At 44.1% G+C, this 27,463-nt stretch overlaps 1 protein-coding gene across 2 annotated transcripts in view; it reads left to right on the plus strand.

Moving 5' to 3' along the window:
* The window catches only part of VGLL4 (vestigial like family member 4), an 85,845-nt gene that overhangs the window by 45,687 nt on the left and 12,695 nt on the right, over positions 1-27,463 (plus strand). For both annotated transcript variants that reach the window (XM_030956425.1, XM_030956423.1), the window contains one exon: positions 12,958-13,144. In XM_030956425.1, the coding sequence (XP_030812285.1) occupies positions 12,958-13,144 (187 nt within the window). The remainder of the gene's footprint in view (positions 1-12,957; positions 13,145-27,463) is intronic.

A 27,463-nucleotide genomic window follows, 5' to 3' on the forward strand; every position in this document is an offset into this window, starting at 1 on the left:
TAGTGAGAGAGATTTAGTAAATTTTTTTTTTTCCCAGGGTAGAAATGGCACTGTTGTCTGGGAATATAAACCAATTTGGAATATTTATTATGTTTTGTTTTAACTCAAAATCTCAGATCAGCAGATTGGCAATACCCTTTGTAGCTACAACCTACCAAGTGTCCAGCCCAGCCATCTTTTGCATGAGAAGAGTGAAACCCAAAACTGCCCAAATGGAAGAGTGAAACCCAAATGGATCTTTTTGAGTAGCTGTTGTTCTTTTGGGAATGAGTGGGGATTTATTTGTTTTGCAAATGGTATAAACATACTGTGCTTGCACTTTAGAGATGATATTGAGACTTTAAATTTTGTTATTTAATTGCTACTGTTTAGTAGGTCTCACTTCTGAAAGTAAATTAAGATATTTGTGACAGTAGCAGGTTTGGACACTTTCAGAGCAGAACCTTTCAGTAAAATGTGATTTCTTGGCTCCTGATTATAACATTGGAGTTGTTTTCTGTGATGCTCTGCTGATTGTAATTAAATATCCCTGTGAAGAAAATTAAATTGTCCAGGCAAAGGGAAACTATTTCTATGAACCTAAATGATCTGGGAATATCAGTAAATGCCAAGTAAAATAGGACTATTCAGTTGTTCTGTTTATATTCTTTGGAAAGCAACATCTTCTAAAGCAGCTCGACAAAAACTGCCCTTAGCATAGAGAAAAGCAGCTGACACAAGTGTGGCACCTCCTCTGTGCTGCCTTTCTCCAGAACACATGAAATGAGGGAAGTGCTGCATGATTCATGTAAGGCAAGTCTGAACTCGGCCAGTAACTTGGATTTAGTATAAATATTTATGGCATTGAAGGGGATTTTTTTTTTTTTTATATTTAATATTCTTCCTCATGCTCTGGATCCTTTTTAGATGTGCTCCTTAGCCATCTGGTGAGCAGTGGTGCTTGTTTAACCCCCCAGCCTGGAGTTTTCCTGCTGTGCCATCGCAGCCGCTCTGTGGTTGCCGTGGGTTGAGGCTCCTTGGGCCAGCTGGGGCACTGCTGACGTGCACACTTTTCCTGCTGAACACTCCAAACCCTGAGGTGAACACTCTGCTCTTGTCCTGCTGCAGGCATCACACCGAGCCATTTACCAAAGGTAGCAAAAATAGGAATCCCAGCATTAGCAGCGTTGTTTACAGAGCCTTGGCTGGGTTGTCAATCTTCAAAAATGCTTCTCTCACTGATGTTACATAATCCACGTATTTAACTCAGCTCGTCACAAAAAAAAGTTTTGAAAAATTGTTACCTTTCTTAAAACTCTTAAAAGTCTAAATACCTAAGACTGTGACTGCTTTGAGGTACATTACATTACATACATCTTAAAACTCTTAAAAGAGTTTTAACTCTTAAAACGTTACATTACATACATCTTAAAACTCTTAAAAGTCTAAATACCTAAGACTGTGACTGCTTTCAGGTACATTATCTTTGCCTTAACAGCTAATCTGTGGGTGTTCTGAGTTGTTCTTTGCAGTACAGTAAATGGAACACTACCCTGTTTGAGTTCAAGTGTTTCTCAATGGGTGTGTTTAGCAACAAGTATGACAGCAAACGTTTTAATGCTCACATTTGCATATATTTTTAATCCTCTCTGCAGAATCCTTGCTCTCACAGAAGCCCAGTTAATGCAACTTTTAGCCAGCCCTGTGAAATAAACAATGACTGATATCCTTATTTACAGTGAGGAATAAAGAGCTGTAACTGGTTGAACTCACAGAAATCTGGGATAAAGCTGACAGCAGCATTCCAAGTGCCTCCATTGGAATATTTTGTCACAGCTGCTGAACCTTACTGGTTTAGTAAAGAAAATTGCTTTTACCTGTTTGAGATGTTCAAATCAAATATGTCATTAATCAGCTAAGCAGGTAAGAACAATGATGGACTTGGTCCTTACTTGGTGCTCAGCAGTCATGGAGGGGGAACAGGAGCTTTTGGACCCAAATCTTGTGACTTTGGTCCCTCTGTAGCGGACCCCACCCAAACTGAGGTGATGGAATCTCCTTCTGTGGATGTAGTTGAGTCTTTTTAGGTGATAAAAGGAATGAGGCCCTGCAGACAATGCTGGGAAGAATTTGAAGTTCCCCAGTCTGAGCCACAGGAGCTCCCCAGGTCGGTTCCTTGAGATCAGAGCCCGTTGAGCTGGATGAAAGGAATGTGCCCACAGATGTTAATTTTTATATTCTCTTGGCAGGATGACTTGGGATCAGAGACTTAATGAAATAGCAGTCCAGCTGTGCCCCTGCAGTGCAAGCCAGGCTGAGCCCATTTGTGACCCGAAGCAGGGCTTCCCAACCTTTTAATGAACCATGCAGTGTCTCACTGCCCCCAGCACTGCTGTTTGGTTCCATTAAAAACTTCACAAACTGCTTAATTATGGGGTGGAACATCTTAAATGTGTGATAAGGGGGTAGAGAGCTGCAGAAATGTTTTTCAAGTGAGATGGGGAAGGTTTTAACAGATGATTCACTGGGGAATTCTATCCCAGTAATGCAGTGAGAGGTTTGATTTCTGGCTCCTGTGGGAATAGTGTGATGTGAGTGGTGGGTCACAAACACACAGCTGACGTGGTTTTGTTACCTTTGTTTTACCAACCCATCTGCACTTCATGTCTTTTCTGGGTTCTCTCAGGATTGAGTTGCTTCTGCAGCTCTGCAATAAATACAGAAGGAGCCTGGAGTTGTTAAAAAGGAGATTCAGCTAAGGACTGGTAGGTGTAGGGCAGGAAGCCACAGCCCCAGTTTAGGGCAGAGTGTAACTTTGGTGCTACTCACCCCTTCCAACCCCCTGACTGTCAAGATAACATCAAAAATAAGAACCTCTGCTTGTTCTTGTTTTTCCAAGAGTTCTAGAAAACCTGTCCTCAGTGCCCCGAAAACTGTGAGAAAGGCTGTCCAGGCAGCATGTCATTTCTTGGTAGCAAGCACAATCCCTGCCTCTATCTGCCCTGCCTTCTCTTCCCCTTGGAGAGAACACTGATTTGGAGTGACCCTGCAACTTGGCCCCACAAAGCAGCCCCTACTTGTGAAATAAACAGCTGAGCTCTGGGCTGCCCAGTGCTGCCATCCCTCCCTCCCTCCCTCCCTCCCCTGGCTCCCTCTGATCCCTGGGACAGCCTCCAGCCATCCCAGCCCTGCTGCTGGCCTGGCTGGGAGTGCTTCAATTCACATCCAGCACCTTCAGTCCCTCTGGGCAGGAATCCATTCTGGGCCACCAGCTCTTTCACAGCTGAACCTTGTAGTGGAGGCACAGTTGGAAAGCTTTGGTGCTCTCTGGTTAGCTGATTTTTTTCTGTACATCTCTTCATAGCCATTTTCTTTTTCCCCAGTAAAATCAATATAGTTGTGTGTCATGAAGCCAAGATTAAAACCTGCTCTGTTAGAGGCACAGATTTAGTTTTATCTTTTTCCTTAGTGGTGCTGTGGACCTGTTTGTTTTGGAAGACAATCCTGTCAGGAACAATGGTGATATTTTAGCTTTTATGTGTTTTTTTTATATTAAAAAAAATTAGAAAATGGAGAAATTAGATAGAATCCTTTCCTCTGAATCTCATGAGCTGCATTTTTCTAGAACCCTTCACGAGTTCCTGGATAATAAAACACGGCATGAGAGCAGCATCTGAGGGAGTGTTGAGCTGTACCTCAGAGTAACACACATCAGGGGATTGAAGGTGCTGTACTATGCACCATCCAGGGCTTGTGCTGAGCTGAGTTTGCTTTCTTTTCCTGTCTGGGGCAGTGGCTGGGCCCTGTGTGAGCCCTGCCCAGGAGGAAGGGCCAGGCTGGCACCTCCTGCCCCTTTGCCATGCCCCAGACAGAATGTGAAGGGCCAGGCTGGCACCTCGTGCCCCTCTGCCATGCCCCAGATGGGATCTGAAGCCCAGGCTGGCACATCTGTCCTTTGCCATGCCCCAGATGGGATCTGAAGCCCAGGCTGGCACATCTGCCCTTTGCCATGCCCCAGACAGGACCAGGTTTCCCCTGCAAGGCTCCCCTGCCTCCCTGAGGATTGCCAGGGTCCCCCTGCCCTGTGCAGTTGTTGCTGCTCCCTCGCTCTGCTCTCCCTCTGCACAAGGGGTTTGGGAGCCCCTTCTGAAGGACAAAGGGATTTTGTTCTCCACAATGGATTCTTTGTGGGAGATGGGTTGGGATTGTTCTGCTGCTCAGTGGATTAAAATCTGGGATATTCTGTCCAGTTTGGTTGGAGGGGCTCAGTGTGTCACTCATGTGGGAGACCATGAGGCTGCACATCAGGTAGCAAAACCAAAGTGGAAATCCAACTTCTCCCTGTGTTTGTGGTGCCAAATGTGATTTTTTTTTCCTCATTTCATTGTGGTTTAGGAAGAGAATTTGGTCACTTGGATGCAAGTCCCAGGGATCCCCTCAGGATCCTGCCCAGTGCCCTGAGCAGTGACCCTGCTTTATTCCAGATCCATCCCAAAGGCAGCACCCACCCATCCATGTCTTTTCCCAACATTTTCTGCTTTTCTGTTCATATTTTAAAGCATTTCTATCCTCTCCTGAGGGCTGTTTTACCTTCCAGGTAGGGAATTTGGGGAGAAATAAAATGGGAATAAAAGAAACATTGCTGGAAAGTGTGATATCAGATTTCACAGCTCTTTTAGAGAGCTCATTTTCTTGATGGTCTGAATTTTTCCACATGCAGCAAAGGAGAATAATGTGAGAAAAGGTGTTCAGAGCATGTTTATTTTAAACTGCAATAAAAGCCTGTAGTACTTCTAAAAATAGGCTCCAGTTGAAATAAGTGGAATAATTTTTTACCTTTCTATTGCACCTTTTGCTTCAAACCCTTATGAAGGAGAGTGTGCACAATTTATTGGATTTACTTTTAATGTGTGAACATCTCAGAATGAATATTTGAAGCACACTTGCTGTAGCACATGCTGAGTGTGTTCATACCCACAAGGGACACTGAACACCCAGAATTTGATTTGTGTTACAGCCATGGAATATCAGCCATCAGAGCAGGGAGGTTAAACCTGAGTATCCAGTAACAGAAATAATATCCAAAAAACCCCAAAACCAACCAAACAGAGGGAGGGTAACAAATATTTTCTCTTTAGGGGGAATTATTCAAATCTGAGCCTTCACAAATTGAATTTGTCTCTCTTTGCCATCACAGGCAACACAGCTATAAGGTAGGATTTAGTGAAATATTTAGTTCCTATTATCTTGAAATACTGCTTTAGCCCCAGTTTTACAATTTCTTCTGTTGTGACCTTGCTGTGACTTTGATTTACTTCTGGAATAGATGGCAGGGCTTCTGGCTTGCATTATTTCAGCTGGTCTTTGATTAGTTTAGCTTTGCCATATTTTATGTAACAAAGTCATTTGAGACTCTCGGTCTTGGTGACCAAAGAAAGAACACCTGGATTTGAAACCACCTTTGGTCTGGGAAACAACATCTTCAACATGTTCCCTTAAGTATATTTCACTTACAAAAAATTTTCTTATAATGCTTTTACATTTTCAATAAAATCACATTATCACATGTGTCTTGCTGCCCAGTAAAGAGGAATGTCATGTTTGCTAAGCACAAAAGAATATGGAATTGACTGTTTTCTGCATGGAATGTAGAGGATTCTTCTCCTTTGTCTTCCTTCCTCCCCTCCTGTGTTTGGGATGGCCAAACTGCTGCTCTTGGCTGGATTCAGGAGCTGGGCTTAGCCCAGAGCTTGGTTCCTCTCTGAGCAAAGACAAAATGATAATTGTGCTAATTTTTAGTCCCTTTTAACTGACTTGGGATGATTGATGCAGGATTTTCCTGGGAGAGCTGGCAGAAAGGCTCAGGGGTTGTTCCTGGGGTGCAGCCCTGCTCCTTGAGCACAAACCCATCCTCTGCCAGAGAAATCCTTTCTGACCTTGGTGTTAACAAGTATTGCAGCCAGCCCTGGTGTTATTTACCTGGAGATCAGTGTCGTTTTACCATTGACTTCACCCAAATCGTGCCTGCCAGATAACTGAAATCTTGTTTTAGCCACACTTTGCACCAGTACAGGTACTCTGAGCGGAAAAAGCAACACTTTTTTCAGAGTTTGGTAAGAGTTACCTAAATGGGACGTGATCTTAGTGAGAGCTGTGAATTCATGGAGTAACCTCATGATCTAAAGTTAGACCCAAGCCTGAGTTCATTGTTGGGCTGGAAGTGAACACAGCCTCACAGTCACAACTGTTGAGGTGTGAAAGCTGCACTTTGACAGAGGAAATATTAAGGAGCTCTGCCAGACCACAGCATTAAAATTTATTCCACCCTGCTTTCTTTGTGGCAGATCTGCTGCCCTGTTTCTTCCCAGGCCATCAATTCTTGCCTCCTTACCAAGGAGACTCCCTCAGGTATTTTTAGGTCCCAGGGAAAATACCAGCTACCTGAATTTTTCAGGGAACATTTTCAGCCGTTGTTGAAGTGTTCAGCAAAGATTTTTTTATTAATCTTATGTATTTGTGAAATAGTTTGTGGAACTGAAGCAGTTTCCCAGCCAAGGCAGTTGATGTAGCCATGGTGTTTTGCACAGCTGTGCTTTTACAGCGTGAGGAGAGAGAATTTCAGATGAGTAAGGAGCAAATAGGGTGATGTTGGCTTGGGGGAGGCAAATTTGCCATTTGCTGCCTGTTGCAGTCTAGGTTTTGCTACATAATGCAGCATTTTCAGGGCCTATTAAGTAGAAATAATCTCTAATTTTGATGAACAAGATATTTCTGGAAGGATCCTCGAGCGAGCCTGCTGCAGGCTGCCAGTGATGCTGCTGCACCAAATTCTGGCTGCTTTGTGAGGCTTTTGAAGGGAAGAGGAGGAAAGTGGGTGGAAGTGATTGAATGCAGAGGTCACTATTGAATGTCCCTGCCTGCAGTGTGGAGCAGAACTGTCCCTGCTTGGCAGGCAGGGGCAGCTGGAGGAGCCAGCCCAGAGCAGCCACTTTAATCACTGTATTTTGGGTTTGGCCATGGGTTTTCTGGCATACAAATCTCTGCACAGTGGTAGCCAGAGCTTGCTTCCAGGAGTAAGTGCTGTTCATATGTTTTGTAAATGGAGGAGAAGAGGCTTTTTGCCAATTTTTCTCCACATGTGTATGTGACTTTCTGGTTTCCTAAATTAGATTTTTGTTATCATAGCAGAAAGTCAGTAAAATATGTGGCAGATAAAGGAATCAGTCAGTTGGCCGCTGTAAGAAATCTGTCAATTATAATAAAGAATATTTCCAAGACCTGATGTCTTAGCAGCATGTTTTAATCAGGCTGTTGCCATTAATACTTAATTTTTTGTTGTTCTGTAATTTGCTGTTTTATTATGCTCTCCAGATAGGCCTGTTTAATGTACTCTAAAGGAAATACAGACTACTGTGACTCTGTTTATAGTGGTTGATCTACTACTTCCCAGAATTAAGTCTTATTTAAGCTCATCTTAAATCATAACTTCTGTAGAAGCAGCCCTGAAATAAAGTAGTGGTGCAGAATGCTGGTTTTTGGGATAAGGGATTTTGTTTGTTTTTCTGAGTGGGGGTTGCAGAAGTGCTCAGCAATGATACAAATAATATAATTTGTAATTCTGCTTGGAATGTCTCTCATGGTGACCCAAGATTTCCTCCTGAGAATGGATTAATTTGTTGTCTTTGGTCGAGCAAGTGAAGCAGATCTGCCTGGAACTGCGGGCTTTTCAGCTTGCCTGCAGGCTGTTTCACACAGATCTGCTTTCAGGGCAATTTCCCAGTGCCAGGGCTCTCCGTCCTCTCCCACTGTACAGAGGGAGGTGCAGAAACACCCAGAGTGGGCAGCTGGCCACATCTGCCCAGGAACCAGTGCTGCATGGCAATTCTCTGCTGAGAGCTTGTTCTGATCACTTCTTAAATGGAGCAATTTGTGGTGCCTTCCCTGCTTGGTATTTGATATCTCAAATCATGTGATTATTTTTATTTGGTGCATGAATTGGAATTTTTGTGCCGTTTATCCCAATTTATGTTGGCACAGACTGATTTCTGTGTTTGCCATAGTGGAATAAAACATTCAGTAGTTTAGAAATTTGTTCCAATCTATTTGTTATTTAATCTCCTAATGATTTTTAGAACATAGTGATAGAAAATCAAATAAATTTTATTTTATAGTGTCTTTTTCTCATCTGTACTGCTTTTGTGACGATCTTGGCTTTTCAGAATATGCCATAGTTTAGAAATTTGTTCCAATCTAGTTGTTATTCAATCTCCTAATGATTTTTAGAACATAGTGATAGAAAATCAAATAAATTTCATTTTATAGTGTCTTTTTCACATCTGTATTGCTTTTGTGACGATCTTGGCTTTTCAGAATGCCATGAAAGTAAATGATGATCTTGAATCAATAGAAAAAGCTGCCCTTGAAGGTCTTCATGTACTACTCTTTCCTGGGAATTTGGCTTTAGGAACATGAGGCAACTCCTCTCACTAATGAGAGTTTGTCTGCAGGTATTGGAAAAGGTAATTAAAGGTGTGATGCCCATTAATTAAAGTCTGTTTAATGCTCTTGCCCATGATTTTTTTAATTAATAGAGTGGCCTGAGGTCACAGTAATTCAATCCAAGACCTTAAAGGTAAGGACCTTAATGACAATCACCACAACTGAAGAATTTTAAGGTTTTTTTTTTCCTAAAAGTTAATAAACTTGTCAGGAATTCACTCTTGTGGATAAATCCATCTGTCACATGCAGAACAAAAAGCGGGCAATGTGGAGGGATAGAATGTAAGAAAATAATGATAGTGCAGAAGGTAATCTCACACCTGAGGAGTTTCAGCTGTACTAATCACCAAAGATTAAGAACAAGCCTGCCCTTAACAGGCCACAGCTGTGTCCAGTAAGAAGCTGAGTGCTACAAAAGAGTGGGTTAGGTAGTTGTGCTATCAAGAGAGTTAAAGTTTGTTGTCTGTACCGTGAAGAAGGAAAAGTCAGTGCTGTGAAGAGCTGCCTATGAGAAATCACCGAGAAGCTATGGGAACTTTTGCAATAAGATGACAACAGGGTGAGGGCAGTGCTGGGTTCTTCTTTTGAGGAGTTTTATTCTAACCTAAGGTTGGAATAGGTGCAGCCTGAGGTCTGCAGCATGTCAGTGTTAGCTGGCAGGACACAGGCACGTGTGGATTTCTGGGCTGTAATTCATGCTCACCCTTTGTGCTTTACCAGCAGAGAGGAAGTTGGGAGGGGGGATAGGATATGGCAGCCCTGTGTCCCTGCAGCCCATACCGAGTCACAGGAAGGAAGCTTGCTGCCAGAGCAGTGTATATTTTTTTTTCCCCAGTCTTTGGTGACTCCTGGAGCTCTCAGACCGATCTCAGACCCCTCTAGTGTCTCTCTGTCAAGGCACACTTGTTAAAACACGACTTTTGCTGTTGTGGATGTTCCGCTGGGGCCGCGGCTCCCGCCGGCCAGAGAAAGGCAAACAGAGCTGGACATCCTCTGTTTACACAGAGCTGTCCCAGGGCTGTGAGGCTGGGAAGAGCCCTGCTGGCCTGGCAGACACTGTGCTGAGTGGAAACACTTCCAGGCAGGCTCCGAAGTGGTTAAAATCAAGCACATTCCTGCTGACTGCATGGGCTGGTGTCAAGCGAGAGCAGAGCTGCTCTATAGGCAGACACTACGTCACGGTGTTATCTTTGTTGAGCTTGTCTGTGCTTTATCATGTTGCCCAACAGTTTTAGTAAAAAAAGAGAAGGAGGAGGAGAAGGGAAAGAAAAAAAAAAAGACTAGTATGAATAGTTGTAAGTAGAAGTATCTGAAAGCAGCAGATCTGGAGTGCCTTCCACCAGCTGCTGGCTGAAACAAAGAGGAGCATTATGAGAGGCACAATAAATGTGTTTGCTATCTCTGCTCTCAGTTGCAGGGCAGACACAAGCCGTCACAGTAATGAATTTTGAAGCCTGCAGTTTGGACTTGGGGAATTTATAAAACACAGTTGTTTTATCAGAGTGTTGCCTTGCCAGCTGTGTGATGGGAGTCTGGTTTCCATGGAGTGTGGTCAGCTGGGGGAGACAAATCTAGTCCCTAAAACAGCATTTGGGGCCATAGTCTCCTCTGTGGTTTCTCTCTCTCTGCTTTAAATTCACGTTTGGTAAGGAGGAAAGTAGTGGGGGAGGAATGTTATTTAAATGAAGAGCAGTTTTAGCCCTAATCAAATGTGCAGGGTCCCTGAGAACTCAGGGTGCTGTGCAAAACCAGTATAGGAATTTGCATTTTATCCCTCTGAACAATGTAAAGAGATTGTTTCCTTGCTTTTTCCCTCTTATCTGGACTCTTTTTGGCATTGTTCTCCTGCCTGGTGTGGGCAGGAGGGGCTGTACAAACTGAACTGTCCTGTCTGTCCTGTAAGAGACTCTCACTGCTCCCCCCTTTTCAAAATTTGGTTAATTTGATTAATTTTGGCCTGGTGGTGCTGTTCAGAGCCTGGTAGGTTTAGCTGAAGTCTTGGTGTTCCCTGCATAACCAGGAAAATGCATTTTTAAATTGGATAGGCTTTCTTTAGAAGTCCTTCCTTTCTTTGCTAAATTTCTTTAAAACAGGTTTTTCCAGCATACAATAGCTTTTTTTGCCAGATTTTATACTCAGTCTGAATGTTAATATATAAATGCTGTTCTTATACATAGAAGAAATGAGTATTTTAATGTTGAAATTAAAAAGTCCCAATTTTGGTAATTGTATAGTATCAATGTCCTATTTGGGGGAAAAGGGCAAGTTTCTGATTTACTGGATTGAAGAATGCCTAGAGATTTTTGGTGTTTTGTAAACACCCAAGTTAGCTTTACATGGGTATTTAAACTGCCCAGGGCACTTAGGAGTTGCTCAGGAGTCAGTGGGAGTGAGGTGCCCACATGGAATTTGTAATTGCTGTTGTGGAATTTGGTGTTGGAGTCCCCAGAAGTGATGGGAGATGCTGCAGGGAGAAGATTGATCATGCATGGGTGGGAGGACACAAGCTCCAGCCTCAGGTGCTGAAAGCTTTATCTCTTGACATTGCTTTTGGGTTATTCCTTTTCAAAGGCACTAGCGAGGGAGATTCCTCATGGAGAGGAACTGGTGTGATGTGGTTTGCTTTGAAAGTTTAGAACGTGAACATTCTGTAGGTGGGGGTTTCTATTGGCAAAATACAAAGGAAAAATGCACAAATGTACTGATCTGAAAACAATTCCCGAAAGATTTTGTGTTGATAAAAGCTTTTTTCGTGGCACTGGGGTGGTTGTGGGTGCTTCTTAATTAATGTTTGGTTGGAACAGGAGAGCTCTGGGTGTCTGTCCCAGAGCATTTGCAGCAGGGCACAGTTTTTGCTATTTAGAGCTGAGATGGAAAGTTCCTATTTAGATTTGGTGCCAGAGTCTTTAATAGAAATCATGGCTTGTGGTGTATTATAGGTCAGCGTATATTTGCTAGTTTATATTATGCTGACTAAATTGGCAGAATGCTTATTTTTACTGGTAAACATTCAGGAGGTTTTCTCCTCGCTCCTTCTTTTTCCAACAAAATGTTATTTGTCGTGTGTAGGAATTAAAGCAGCATTTTATAAATCATCTGCCTCGGTGACGATGTGAAAATGTGTGGTGGCACACAAAGATTTCCATTGTCAGGTACCACAGGGCTTTAGATGGAGTTAACTTAGGCCTAATTTTAGGTCTGGAAATTATGGCTGTGTAAAAAACAAAATGCTTCTGGCAGTGTAGGAAAAATACAAATTCTAAACTCTAGCAAAAGCGGCTATTTCAGGGATATTACCAGAATAGGTAACCCTGGTTAATTTAGCTCCTCTCCAAGCCCCTGATGGAGCCCCAAAAGCACTTTTTTTAACATCTGTAAATCCCTATGAGGTCTAAATCCGACCAGAGGATGTGAGTTCCAGTAAATCCATGGTGGTGAAGTGCAGCACTGTGCTCCAGGCTATAGGAGTAGTGAGACATTTAATTGAAATGGGGAAAGCCTGGTCACGCTTTAACGCCTGCTTAGCAAGGATCTGTCCTGTGCTCTGCACAGCCAGCTGTGGCATCCCTGGAATGACTTACACAGCTCCCAAATGCTGGCAGTGGCTTTTCTGGGAAGTGGGAGATTATATAAAAACTCACCATCTACTCAGTCTGCCCCAGTTGGAAATTAGCATTTCTGTGATTCCTCTGCTGAAGAATTGTGCTCTTTTGTTCCTGGGTCCAAACGTAGGTTTAAAGTATAGAGAAAGACATTTAGGAACATATTTAAAAGTTGAATCAGCAAGTTCCAGTTTCCCCCCTAATTTTTCTCTTGCATAGTTATATACCAGACAAGCTTGTTTTGGACAGCATTTTATAAAGGGAATCATCTGAGAATCCAAACATTTATTCAGTTTTAGATCTGGAATATTTGGCATTAACGTGAACTGTAGCTCTGGAATTTATAACCACGACTGTAAGAAGAGGAACAAAGCTTTTATTTCTCTGTGAATAGTCATGGTTTGCAGAGTGAGGTAATCACAGCCCAGTGCTGGGATTGCAGCCTGCCAGGGGAGGAACCTGGGTGAAAAAGCTGGGGGGACCCGAGTGAAAAAGCTGAGGGGGGGACCCGAGTGAAAAAGCTGAGGGGGGGGACCCGAGTGAAAAAGCTGGGGGGACCCGAGTGAAAAAGCTGAGAGGGGGGGATCTGGGTGAAAAAGCCGCTGCAAAAATGGGTTAATTCGGCCTTTGGGATCATCCAGGGTGAGCTACCCCTCTCCTGGTGCCTTTTCTCACCTCTTGTTCCAGCATAAAGTGTGGCTTGGGATGCCTTGTCCATCCTAGAACCGCGTCCCATGTGTGCAGTCTGGGGGGTGTTACTGGGGAATTTCGGGGGATGTTACTGGGGAATTTTGGGGGGTTTTGCTGCGTGCTCCCCAGGGGGTGTTTGTCACTGTTGTCCCCGTGGGGTGACCCCCTGTCGTGTCTCCCCGGGCAGGTGAAGCGGCTCTGAGAGGGGAGCCCCGAATGCAGCCCCTGCAATCCCCCGCGCTCAGCAACCACCGCACGGGCCCGCCGCCCATCAGCCCCAGCAAGAGGAAGCTCAGCATGGACCAAGGGGACGAGGAGCTGGACTGTGAAAACGACCACGTCTCCAAAATGAGCCGCATGTTCAACCCGCATCTGTAAGTGTCTCGCGTCTGTCCCTGCACGGAACTGAGCGCTGCCTGCTAAAATCGTGTCCTGGCTCCAACTTTGTGCTGGGTTTTTTCCCTTTGTTCCAGTTTGTGTGGGAGATCTGCACAAGAGCCGCCGTGATTAGATGGGTTTTCATGTTTTCTTTTGTTTTTGTACAGCGTGAAGTAACAGGAATTAGCTCAGCCTAACTATTTATAGCAAGCCATACGTATTCACCTTGCCATTCCTGCAGTATTGTTCCCTCGTTCTTTGTATGGCGCTCCTTTCACTTCCCCCCATTCTCAGGCTCTCTGGCTGGGGGTGGGGAGGCAGCAGCGGCAGCAGGAGAAGGAACACGAGTGCTTTGCATTTTTCCGAGGCCAGCAGCTTCGAGCCAGCTGCTTCCTGGGCTGCCTTGACAACTGGGCAAGCGGCAGTTGTTGCTAAACATTCCTGCTCTGACAGTCAGGTGTGGAATGTGCCGGCCAGGTAAGGCGTTGATGAGCTGTGTTGGGCAATCAGCAGATGCCATTGCTGGGAATGTGAGCCTGGCTGGCACTGCTGCAGAATTCCTGTCATTCCTGCCTGGAGGAAGCATGGATGGAGCTCCTGTGGCTGCTGCCTCAGCTCCTGCAGCCCCGGCATTCCGTGCATTCCACAGTCATGGGATGTGGACTGAGGGATTTATCCTGCCATAAATCACCGCAGCCTTACTCACAGGCTGGGCCCGCAGTCTGCAGCCTTGGAATTTGTTACAAATCGGGAATCCAGCGCTGAAGTAATGCAAAACAATGAAAGCTCGCTTCTCATTTACAGCATACCTCCTCCTCTCCCGAAAAAATTAACTATTTATAGCCTTGCTGTGGGGCCAGGGCGGCTTGGAAAGAACCCTGTGCTGCATTTCTGGACGCATGACACAACTGAGGAGATTTATGGCATTTTTGAAATGTTATGTAACTTTATGGGGGAAAAGTGTGATTTTTTTTTTTTTAAGGCTCATTTTCTACTGATGAAATAAAACACAGCTGGCAGTTACGTACATTATAACACTTTATATAGCGGAGGCCATAAAAATAATGAAGTCTGAACCAACAGACTCATGTGCAACCAAGGCTCAAAACTAAAAGATGCAGGCAGTTATTTCATGTGATCCCTTAGCTATATGTCACAGCTGTCTAATAGTTTCCAGTGTGGTACATTTTTATGGTTTTTTCAATAGATTCTTTCTGTGATTTCGTATATGAGACATGCATCTTTTCTTCTTGAAATAAAAAGCACAGGTTTTCTGCCCAGGGTTCATGTGACTTAATCTGTTTCAATTAAACTATCTGCTGCAGATGAATTATAGTCTAAAATAGCATGCATGAGACCATCTCTTTTTCTACTTTATTTTTAAGTTTGATCTGGCCATACAAAAGTTTGTGATTCATCTGAAATAACTGGATTTCAGATATATCAGAAAAGTTCACAAACATTCTTTGAATTTTGTTCTCATTTCCCTGCTACTGCCTCCAATGAAGTTTTTTTTTTTTGACTGTTTTTCATATTTTCCATCTTTTTCTGATTCTGATGTTCTGGTTTAACTGTAGAATTGGATTACTCAAGCCCTGTGGATCTGTCCAGAGAATTTTAGTTGGGAGAATGGGAAGTGAGTTGTGGAAGCTTGGCTTGCTCACACCCAAGAAAACACAGTAGACTGGGGAAAGAATTATTTTCTGGAACACAATAATGGCAGCCATTGTAGTGACTTGGAGGTTCTGGAAGTGTGAGGTTGACAACATTCAGTTTAGAAATCCACATGTGTGAGAGATGTGGAATATGGAGATCAGGTGCCACGGTGTCTGTGGTGTCAAAGACATTTCTCTGACTGGGACTGTAAAGATTAGTGTTGGGCTGTGTGTTTTGAATTTTTCAGGGCCAAGTGTCCTGAAAACACAGGATAAAAGTGGTCCTGACACAAAACCTGGGCAGAGCTTACAGAAGTCTTTATAACCTCCAGCAGCAGCTCTTGTTTGGGCTTTGTGATGGTGCTGGTAGAACTGGGAAGCAGTTGTGTATTCATTCTCTTAACACCAGCATCTTGTGGCTGGAAATGTAATTAAATAGGCCAAGAATTGTGTGTTTGGTTTGTTATAAATGGTGGAACCTTTTCGTTAGCAATTTGATCTTAACTCTGAGGCAGCAGCACCCCACTGTGCTTCAGCAGGAATGAATCCATTGAAAGGCTTTGGATGTGTTATTAGAAATCCAGTTACGTCAGCCTTTTGTTGGGAAATGGAGTGCTTGGAGACATTCCCTGCTCAGGTGTAATTCCCTGAAGGATCATTTGTGAGCTGTACTCGGCTATGTTTACTTTTATTGTGGAAAAACACAACTATTGGAGTGCAGTCTCTGGAGCAGAGTGAATCAAATGCCCTGGCAAGCCTAGCAGGATCCTCAAATGTGTAATGGAATGAATGTGCAAAGAACACTTTATCAAATGTGCTTTTTCAAAGGAGAGAATTCTCAGTGTTAGGATAATAATATACTTGAGAGCTTGTGGATTAATTAAAAAAAAAACCCAAAAAACAGCATGTGACACTGCGTCCCTTTCATGTACTTTTATAGCTTCTGTGTTTTTGTGGTGATAGAAACTGTGAACACCCATAAACTCCTTGGCTGGGAAGAACAAGTACTTCCTAATTAAAATATAGTGATAGGTAATATAGAATTCTCTTATTCTTCTGGTGTGTCTCTCAGGTGTTTAACTTGAAATGCACTCACTGAAGTTTAGTCTTGCTCAAGTAAAAGGTGCTTTTGGCTTTGTGCTGCTCTGTGGAGGAGAAGGGAGCTTGTTTTGAGGCTCGGCTCGAAACATGGCTTTGTTTTCCCGTGAATTCATTATAACCACCGTGGTTTACAGCAGATTGGGAAATAGGATTACACGAGAATTCTGTGCGGTGCAGGGGCGGCTGGCTCCGCCCTGACCCGTCCGGGGCAGCGCGGCGGGGCCTGGGGCCGCCGCTGCCGCCCGGGGCCCTCCTGCCCCGGCTCCGTCCTGCCCGAGCTCCTGCCCTCTGTCCCTCATTCCCCGGCTCCTTCTCGAGCTCCTTCCCGGACACCCATCCTCCCCTGGCTCCTTCCCTTTCTCCTTCCCTGTTTCTCTCCTGCTTTCCTTCCCTGTCTCCCTCCTGCTCTCCCCCCTCCCTCTCTCCTTTCCTGTCTCTCTCCTACTCTCCTCCCTCTCCTTCTCCTTCCCTTTACCTCTTGCTCTCCTCCTTCCCCTTCTCCTTCCCTTTTCCTCCTGCTCTTCTTCTTCCCTTTTCCTCCTGCTCTCCTCCTTCCCCTTCTCCTTCCCCGTCTCCCTCCTGCTCTCCTCCTTCCCCTTCTCCTTCCCTTTTCCTCCTGCTCTTCTCCTTCCCTTTTCCTCCTGCTCTCCTCCTTCCCTTTCTCCTTCCCTTTTCCTCCTGCTCTCCTCCTTCCCCTTCTCCTTCCCTCTCCCCCCTTGGCCTCTCCCCTCCGTCTCTCCTTCCCCGGTTCCGTCCCGCTCTCCTGCTCCCTCTCTCCCTTTTCTTCCCTCCTTCCCCTCTCCCCCCTTCCCTCCCGGCCTCTGGTTCCCTCCCTGGTCCCTCCCTGGTGTCTCTCCTCCCCCTGCCCGTCCCTCCCGTTCCGCAGCCCCGGCACACAAAGGCCTCCTTGTCCCGGCCGCCCCGCCGCCCTAAGAGTCCCCAGCGCGGCCAGCGGGCACGGCGCTGCCCCTTCCAAAGAAATGGCCTTTGCAATTCAGCCGGGACCATTATTTTTGTTCCTTGTGCCGACTACGTCAGCCTGGAAGCTGGCGTTTGGCGTTCGGGAATTTTCCCCTCGTTCCCGTTTGGTTTGGTGGCATTAGGATTGCGATGGACATTTATTTGTGTATAAAAATCTTCCTGTGGCTAAATGTTCACAGCTGTGAAGTCAAGGGAATAATTGTTTCTTGGTTTGTGTGATAAATAATTTGGCTTTTTCTTGTAATAAAAGGTCTGCACATGAATAAGTTACTTTAGTGTATAGCATGTAAAATGATGTGTAGTTTCAGACTCTTCAAATTCTGGGCTGTCTTCAGTTTTGTTACACTGAAGAATGATGGTAATCCCACCCAAAACACTCCTGAAGTTTTTTACCATGAATATTCAATGACATTTGCTTACTTTATTGACATTGTGATAGAAATTAGTGGGAAATCCTTTAAAAAAATGTTACCTAAAATTTACCTTTATTTGAAGACTGTGGAATAATTCAGGTTGGAACAGACCATTTCATCCAACCTCCTGCTCAGAGCGGGCTCAGCTGCATCTTCAGTGAGTTTAGGAAGAAATTTTGAGTAAGATTTGAAGTATTGAGTAAATAAAGTTCCTCATTAGAGGATTCTTGTCACCTTCCTCCTTAGCTTGGCTGAGAGCACAGGGTGGAAATGTTCTGCAGAAAATCAGGTCCCTGTTGTGGAGGAACGTGGCTCCAGCAGGGCTTGAAAAGATGCAGAGCTGGCTCTCAGAGGTAGCGTGGGAGTTGTCAGAGAAGCTCTTTGCTGCTCTTTGGGTTCCAAACTTCATGTGGTATTGAGAAATATGTTCCCAGTGTCATTTTATTGTGACAAATTGGAGTTGGGAAAAAACCCCAGCGCACAGTTGAGAACACCCAAAGTGTCTCTCATTTGCTGAGTGATGCATGTCCTTGGCACAGATGTGCCCCTGAAGGATTTTGGGGTTCACCTGGGGCCCTCAGAGCAGTCCTGCTGGAGCTGAACTCCTCAGTGGAACTGAGCCCATGTGGCTCTTGTTGATTAAGTGGACAAAGGATCACAAAGCAGGTTTCAAACTGCTTTTCCTATTTTTTTTCCTTTTCTTGGCTGAAATAAACAGGGCAGGAGACTTTTTCTCCTTTTTAATGTCTTTATTAAAAGTTGATTTTTACTTATAGCATTGTCTGTGTTGCTTGAATGATGGAGTGAATCAAACATTTTCTTATGGAGATCACACGCTGCACAAAATTAAATTATTTTCAAGAAATATATGTTAAGTGGAACCTTCAGAGACAGACTTGAAAGAGCCACCCTATCAGAGTTAATATTTAACACAGAGTTGTGCAGTTCTTAGCCACGGGGGAATTTGAGAAAGCACTCCAGTCCCTTTCAGTTGAGGCACATGTGAAAGATTTGTTAGGAACAGTTTCAGGGCTAAAAGCAATTTGATTGATAGCTTATCAGTACTTCACAAAAAAACCTATCTGTCAAAATTTGGGTAGATGTTGAAGTACTTGAAAAACCACGCAATGTTAGCTCAGGTGTCTCCTCCACTTGCAGACAGAAGGGGTTTGTTAGCCAGTTCCAGATTTCTGCTTTGATATCATGTTTTCCACTTTCATTTTCCATCTTTTGTGGAGCAGCATGACCCTTCCCTGGTGTGGCAAGGCTCCAAGCTGCCTCTCAGGGCAGAGCTGTGTTAGTGTTGCTCAGAGGGGTTTGATCACCCCCTTAGGGAAGGCATCTGGGGCCCTGTGCACTCAGGGATGCAGTGGGAGCCACAGAATCACAGAATATTCTGAGCTGGAAAGGACCCACAGGGATCATGGAATCCAACTCTTAAATGAATGGGGAATCCCTCGAGCCCTGGTGTTGGATTTTTACCCCAGGGTAAAAGCAAAATTTTACACTGTGTGAATCAACATGGGGTGAAATTCAGCACCAATCCAAAATCCTGAGATCTTAGAAAGAAGCAAGAAAAGAGCCAGTAACCTTTGCAAACATACTGTGGATGTATATCCAATCCCATGGAAACAAAGGTTTAATCTCACTTCTTTCTATTTAACCATTTTCCCAGATGTTTCCTGCAGTTTGACAGATGTGCCTTTTACTAGAAAGTTGTGCTCTTGAGAACGAGAGTGTTATGGACACAGTTGCTATAGACAATGACTGTGTGAGGGTAAGGTTTGGAATAAAACCTTACATTAATTTCTACTTGAATCAGTAGTTTTGTTCCCCAGGCTGGCAGTGCTGATGCTGTGGGATAGCAGGCACAGCCTGGCAGGTTTAACTCCTTCCTGCAGCATTGCCAGACAGCTGGAATTCCCAAATAGTGAGCTGGGGGAGGAGGCTGAGGGATCCCAGGGAATCCTTGAGCTACAGGGCTGAGAGTTGTGCAGGGCTGGAGCTGGGTTGGTTTGGGGTTTATCCTCAAAGAAACAGGGGAATCAAATTACTTCGCTGCCATTGGGGTGTGGAGGGTTTGCTCCCAGAGTTGGGGTTGCCTTCCCAGAGATAGATCCCATGTGGGGGGATCCTGGTGTGGATGAGTCCCCAGCTGGGTTGGTCCCACTGTGGATGGACCCTGTGTGGGTGGGTTACAGAACCCCAGAACATTCTGAGCTCAAAAGGACCCACAGGGATCATCAAGGCCAGCTCTTCATTCAGTGAATGGCCCATATGGGTATTGAGCCCACAGCTGTGGTGGTGTCAGGTGTGCATAGATCCCATATGGACATGACTGACACCACTGGCATGAGTGATATTCTGCTGCCCAATTAATGCTTTATAAACCTTTTAATCAGTAACTGTCATGATTCACAAACCAATACCTTCTAAAGGGAGTAAGCAAAGTCCCCAAACATTTTTGCTTGTGATTTGCTTTTCTAATTAAGTCTCCCCTAAACCAGAAGCTGCTGTGGGAGGAGACTGTTGACTGCACAGTGTGGGGTGCCTGAGCTGCAGAAATGCCCTCCAAACACTCATCTGTTGCTGCTGGGGTCCATTTGGTTACAGCTTTCCAAGGAAATATTTTACTATATTGGTCTGAATAGTTGTGCAATATACAATGAAGCTGTTACTGTTTTTATAGTGCTTCTAGAGTTTTCGGTAATTCAGATTTTATTAGCAATTACAAACAGTTTCAATAAACTTTTAATGAAATGTTTATTCCTTCTTTAAAACAGCCTGTGAAAAAGTCTAATTTCTTGAAACCAGTTGTTTAAACACTGCTCTTGGTCTGAAGGCCTAAAGAGACTGGGGTTTTTTAAAGAATTTTTGACATGTCTGGAAGTGAATTATTGTAGTTTCTCAGTTTTTCCTGCTTCATCTCAGCTAATGTTACAGTGTGTATCTGATGGATAGAGACCATAATTTGTAAGTTTTAAGGATCCCAGGCCCTTTTCCCTCTTTCTCCTTAGACCCAGTGAAGGGAAGCTGTGCAGTCCATTTTCTCCTGATGATTTGGCACAGTTAATTCCAGCACCATGACCTTATTTGTGACCTGGTTTGTGTTGTTAAAGCTCTTACCAAATTAACTGGCCATGCTCATGCTGTTGATATCTTTTGCTTCCCCTGTCATCTGTTTGGAAAAATTTATTATTCTGCTCCTCTGCTGTAAAATTCAACATGATGCAGGCTTTTAGGTGGTGGAACTAGGGGAAGTCCCACAGACTTGTGAGAATTTGAGGTTCGTGGATTGATTCAAGATTTTACTTTTACAAAAACAGTTCCATGACAGGCATTGGGTGATGATCAAAAGAACTTTTTCCAAAATAAAAAAAAGTAAAAAGTATTGCAAGGAACAACCCAGTAAATCCAGCGCTGTGACCTTATTTTCAGAGGCTGGTTTGTGTTCTTAAAGCTCTTACCAAATAAAGTGGCCATGCTGTTGATATCTTTCACTTCTCCTATCATCTATTTGGAGAAAATTATTGATCTGCTCCTCTGATGTAAAAGGTGGTGGAACCAGGGGAAATCCCACAGACTTGTGAGAATTTGAGGTTCATGGATTGATTCAAGATTTGACTTTTACAAAAACAGTTCCATGACAGGCACTGGGTGATGATCAAAAGTACTTTTTCCAAATTAAAGAAGTATTGCAAGGAACAACCCAGTGAATCCTCTAAGAGAACATAACTGGCATTTTGTATTCCCTTTAACATTCTTGGCAGGTTTCACCCCTGAGTTTGAGCACCAGCAGGTTTTCCCAGAGCCTGCAGCACAGCCTGAAGTGCCCGTGGCTGATCCTGGTGCCCTGGGACATGACCCACTGCAGCATTGGATGTGCAGCCTTTCCCCTGACACTGGCCCAGGGTGTTCTCTGGGTGATCATAAATAGTTTTTATGGTATTTTCCAGTGACTGGGTACAGAGGGCTCATTGCATGTGCCAAGTTTGACTTCAGAAGGAATTAAAAAGCTGCACATGACCCCTCTGATGGATGGGTAGAGCGTGCCAGAGGTGTTTGGGTGGGCACTGCAGTGGGTACAAATGAATCCCTTCCCACCCTCTGACCTTGCAGATGTTTCCATTAAGGCCTCCCTGCTCTTTCCCTACACTCAGCTTTTCCTTCCTGCTTGTTTGAAAATGTGGAGTGTCTCTTGTTCCTCATATTTTTATCATTTGCTCTCCTGGAAGTTCTCCCCTCCAAGCATCCAAAGTGCCTTAAGCACTTGAAGCAGCTCAGAGTTCTGCAAGGATAATTTTCCTTTCCCTTCCAGCAGTGATTTGCTGTTCTAGATCCCTTCCTGTTCATCCCAGCACCTCCAGTGTCTGCCTTGCTCCACTCACTGTGCTTCACCAGCTTTGTTTGACTGCCTCAGGTGCCTCAGAACACCCAGGCACTGTGGTGGCTTCTGCAGTCTCGGGATCTTTTGGTGGTCACTGTGACCCCAAGAGATGTTAAAAGTCTCTTTTCCCAGCCTGAGCTCTTGAAGAATGAGTTGGGGCTCTTCATTTCTTGGTCTCAAGGTTGTTTATTGTTTCTTATCTATAATAAATTTTCTCCTGCCCTGCCGAGGTCCATCCAGCAGGACAGTTCCAGGCACTCTGCCTGCCCCAGGGCAGTGTTATGTCTTTATACTAAAAACTACCTGTACAATGTTTACAATAACTTCCCAATACCTGTCACCTATGTTAGACAGTGAGCTTCTACTCTAAACCAATCCAAAAGTGCCACCATCACAGCAGAAGATGGAGGCCAAGAAGAAGAAGGAGAAAGGCTGGACATGCCCAGTTCCCTCCATCTTGCCTCCTGAACCCCCATACCAGAAACCCCAAAATCTACTTTTCCACCCCGTGATAACTTCACTATTATTCTACCTAAACTGTTGTGGCTTGCAGATCTTCATAGACGGTTGGTAATTTGCTCCATGGGTCATAATCAAACCCACAGGTGTTCTGGGCTCTGTGCCAGGGTCTCTGAGCCCCCTGGCAGGGATCCTGGCCGTCCTGGACAGCCAGAGGGATGTTCTGGGTTCCCACACTGCAGGCTTCACTTTTGAGCTAGAAGGGAAACCTGACTTGTGGGCTGGACTGGCAGCTGTAGGATGGAGTTCCTGACACACTTTGATGTGTCTGAGTTTTGCTGAAACTTCCATCCAAACAAATTCTCTCCAAAGTGCAGCAGCAGCATCTCCCCAGGACAGACCACATCCTCTGCAGGGCCTTTCTCAGCTTCACAAACACTCCTGTCTCCTGTCACCTGCTCCAGAAATAATCCTTCCATGCAGCATTTTTCTGGTGTGCACTGCAGGATTTTCCAGAGGCAGCTGGAGCTACTGTTGTTCTTTTGAAGAGAGAGTTATGGAGAGGTGGCTGAATCAGATAAATCCCACAGAGTTGGTTGCTTGTCCTGTCCCCTTCCCAAGGACTGCTCTGCTCCTGGGCAGGAGCTGGGAGAAGGAAGGCAGAGATGCCCTGGTGCAGATTAGAGGATCAAAAAGTTCCTCCTCTTGGACTGATGGGATTGGTGGGAGGCTGAAACTTTTTGACTTTTTGACTTTTTGTCTTCAATCCTTGAAAAATAAGTTGGATCTGATGGATGTCAGCTGCTGGTTCCAACCTAGTAAGAATTAAATAAAACTTTGAAGATGTGGAAAAGGGTTATGTTTATTGTCCAAAAATCACTGTGCATTTTAGGAAACTTTTGCTGCAATATTCATTTATACCTAGACACTTTTTGTGGTAACACTGAAATCTGGAGCTTTCTCTTGTTTCTTGGAAAGCTCCACTTTTTGAGCTATTCATGATTTTAAAAATTTTCTTTACAGGCTAAATTTTGTTAAAGCTACCTCAGTAGAATTAATGACATTGGTTACCATTTCAGACGTTTCCTAGGTATTTATTATAAGTTAATTTTTTGTGGTTTGTGTCTTAGGAATGGTCTCACATAAAGGCTCTTCAAAAACTGCTGGAAATTTAGAATGAGCCATCAAGTGTGCCAGGCAAACGAGAACCTAAACACAGGAGTTGGAGTAGGTTTGGGGTTGGAGTATATTTGGAGCTGTGCAAGGCAGCAGCAGTGCAGAACAGAGAGATTAGTGAGTCATTTTTCCCCTTTTTTAAAAAAGTTGCATTGCAGGTAACCTGCAGTCTGTACCCATTGCAGCGAGGTCACTTTGTCATTGTTTCTGCATTGGATTTGTACACGTCCCAGAGTGACAGAACTTTTAATTTAATAAATCCCTGAGTTTTGCTGTTATAAAGCAACCAGTGCTGTCTTCTAAAACAATCCTGAGTGTTGGAGCAAAGGTGGCCAACCATTAAAAAAGAATCCTGTGAGAAAAACGAGTAGGATCTGAGATTGTGTTAATTGATTTTACTGTACATTTAGATTTTGATTTCAGTTCTGTGGCTTTGGCTTTGGGCTGAGCTCTTATGTCATGCAGTTCTCTTGCATTCTTTCATACTTGTGAGTATGAAGGCTTCAGGAAGGGAAATTCATCTGAATCTGAATATTTGTGCTTGGTGCAGGCTGTAATGGGACTCTCCTTTGTGCATTTCACAGCTTATTATTGATTTCTTTCTTCTACTGTGAAATCTGTTCTGGTTGATTCCATTTGCAAGTAACTGTCTGGTCCGAGGTTTATCTCTGAAAATCCTGTTTTGGTGAGGCTAAATATAGAAAGTCTGTCTTGTGTTTGTTTATATGAGATGATCCCATTTCTTTTTAGTGTTTTTTTTTCAATGGTTTAGACTTAAAGGTCTTTCCTTTGAGGGAGGGTGTTCATTATGTACTTGGTTCTGTGGCAGGAGTGATTCCTGCAAAAAACAAGGATCTCTGCAAGTTTGGGGATGGAGTACTGAGCCAGAAAAGAAAAAGGCTGCTCAGAGGAACTGGGAAGCACATAGCTGATAAAGTGGGATGGAATGGGGCTGTGTATTTAGATGACAGTCGTTCAAGAGGGCATTGGGCTGCTTGGAGTATTTTTTCATGTTCTGAATACTTCAGATAATTGGCTGAGACTCAGAGCAAATTGCTGCTGCTTTCAGGTTTTATTGGGGGTTTTGTTTGTCTTTTTTAGTGAATTTGTATTGCTTAATTCTGAGCAAGGAACTCTTAGGATTTTTCTCTGTAGATGTACATAATCCCATTTTGAAATATCATTTTAAATTCTAGTTTTCCCACCTCACAGTAACAGAATTAAAGTGTGCCAGTAGATACTTTGCAGGAAATGATGCTCATCATGTGGAGCAGATATTCTGTATCAGTGGGTTAGAAATCCTTAACAAAAAAAATTCCTTTAACAAAAGCAGCTGCCCCCTTTCAGATCTAGCGAAGATGATGGAAAACAAATATCACAAAGATGCTGAAAATGTTCAAATCCTATCAGAATTAGGTTGCAGCAATGCAAGTTTGGTCTCCAGCAAGGCATTGTGTTAGTGTGAAGAAAAGGGGGTGCTTGTTCTTTGTGCGAGTGAAACTCTGCAGCTTCCATTTCAATCCAGCGCTGCGGTTCTGCCAAAGGGAGTGAGAACCGCCTGTGATTCCTTGCCTTGGAGGTACAGTAATGCTTTTGGCAGCATTCCTGAGGGCTCTGCAGGCTGGAAGTGAGTGCAGGCAGCTCTGTCCCCTTCGTGGGCCTCTTTTTTCCCTTTTCCTGCAGCAGCTGGCAGGGGCCGCCTGTTGCTGTGGGCCGGCCGTGAATTCCCCCCTGGCGGTGCCAGCCAGCAGAACAGCCTCGGGTGAGGGTTCTGCTGCACAAAACCCTGGGAACAGGGGGATTTACCCACCTTGGAGCACAAAACCCTGGGAGCAGGGGGATTTACCCACCTAGGAGCTGCTCACTGCCATGGCTGTGCCTTTGGGGACAGGCACCCCAGCACGTGATGCTTGGTAAGTGCTCTGATTCACTGGGGAAAAGCATGGCTGGGTTTTAAGGATTGGAGAAACTCACTGGCTTGGTGGGATTGTATCTAATTTTGCTAAAATAAAGCTGGAAGTAGCTGGGATAGCTGTGATGCACTGCTCATGGACTCAGGGTTGGTAAAATATGCTGATTTTTAAGACAAGGATTGGAGAAATTCACTGGAGGTTGGGATTGTGTCTAATTTGGCTAAAATAAAGCTGGAAGTAGCTGGGATGGCTGTGTGAGCAGGGAATGGGGTGGTGGGCATGGATCCCTGTGTCTGGCTCTGCTCTGGGCTCACCCATGGGAATCACTGGATTTTAAACGCTGGAATTACTGGATTTTAAACACTGGAATTACTGGATTTTAAATACTGGGATTACTGGATTTTAAGCACTAGAATCGCTGGATTTTTAAACCCTGGAATTGCTCTGGCATTTTCCCCCACTGTTCATGGACTCAGGGTTGGTAAAATATGCTGACTTTTAAGGCCTGGATTGGAGAAATTCACTGGAGGTTGGGATTGTGTCTAATTTGGCTAAAATAAAGCTGGAAGTAGCTGGGATGGCTGCGATGCACTGCTCATGCACTCAGGGTTGGTGAAATATGCTGATTTTTAAGACAAACTGGAGTCCAGGGATGGCAGAGCTGTTTGGACAGCTGGATTTGTTTGTAGTATATATTTTTAAGTTCTTTTTCAAGCTTGGTCAGAAATCCTGCGTTGTGATTTTGGATCCTTATGTTGACTTGAGAGATGTATCTCTGAACTTGGCCAGAGTGTGGGGAATGTTTGAGCTCCTGGACTTCAGTGAAATATGATTTTCTTCACACATTTACCTTGTGATTTCCCTTTCAGATAAAATCTTTAATAGCAAAACGAGACTCATGATAATAACAACAACAATTTTTCCATAGAAAATTATTTTTTAAGTGACGCTCTAAACCAAATTACTTCATAACATGAAATTGATGACTGCCCTATAAATAATCTTACAGTTGTCTGACAAATCTGTAGGATTTGCTATTTCTGTGTGAACAGGAGGGGCTCACAAATGCTGCTGTGTTTTCACCAGGGCAGAGCTTTCATGGCACTGTCCTACACGGTGCTGGTACATTTCCAGAAGAAATATTATCTGATGTGGAGTAGAAACTTTAGGTGTTTTTTAGTTTTTCCAGAGAGTGTATGAGTTGAAGGTGGATGAAGTGAGGAGAGGATTTTTAGGGAGTGGATGATAAGCAGTTCCCTGCCCGGAAGAGGAGTTGTTCTAATTTAAGAAGAGAGAATTATTTGCCTGCAGAAAGGCCTGGGGTGTGGTCTGCTGAGATTGCTGAGGTAACTCAATAATTTTAGGTGTCTTTAGGGAAGGTCTGCCTGCTGGGCTTGTTCCTGGAGACAAACTCATCCCATTGCCCAGTTTTTTTGTCTCTTCTTCCAAAAGTTTTCAGGGAAAATTTTTGATGTGTTTTTCTGTGTTATAATTTTTGTTTGGTTTGGGTTTTTGTTTGGGTTTGTTGTTGTTGTTGTTGTTAGTTTGGTGGTTTTTTTGGCAGAAAAATTGCCAGTTCAACAATATTTAGGGCTGTGACTCTTCATTTAATGAGAGCATTAGTGAAATAAGCATTGTTGTGTAAAACGGAAAGTTTATTTTGCTTGGGAATTTCAGTAAGTTTCATCAGTGGTCACTTGACAGGCCCACCCCCCCAGTAAATGCAACACTAAGTTGTTGAAAAGGGAGTTCTAACTCAAAAAACCCCAAACAACTGGTGTAGGTACATGTTTGGTTCATTTCATAAGCGTTTATTGGGGAGTAAACAAAACTTTTGCTTTGAAAATCAGCCTGTGCTTACTGAAACAAAACAGAATAATTCTGAGTAGAGATTCTGTTTGAGGCAGTGAGAAGTAGGACCCTCCTGGAGCTCTTGCTGGTTTTGCAGCTTCCAAATTGTAATTTTAATTGTAGTAGCCCAGCTAATATTCAGTTGAAAGGTGAGAATTTGGCTGCAGCACCAGAAGAAGCATTTGCTGAGCAGTGATTTTAGGTGTTTTTTGGGGTTGCTGGTTGCCAGGATATCCCAGGCTTTGTCCAGGCTGTGTGTGAGGTTCTGCCTGCGTGCTCAGGGCTGGGGTGGGATCATTCCCATGTCCAGGAGCTGTTTCCATGCTGTAATCCAAGAGGAGCTACTGTAGGTTAAATATAGAGCCCCTTGTGCTGCCAT

The sequence above is a fragment of the Camarhynchus parvulus genome, chromosome 12 (assembly GCF_901933205.1).
Source record: "Camarhynchus parvulus chromosome 12, STF_HiC, whole genome shotgun sequence".
In the NCBI taxonomy this organism is placed as follows: domain Eukaryota; kingdom Metazoa; phylum Chordata; class Aves; order Passeriformes; family Thraupidae; genus Camarhynchus; species Camarhynchus parvulus.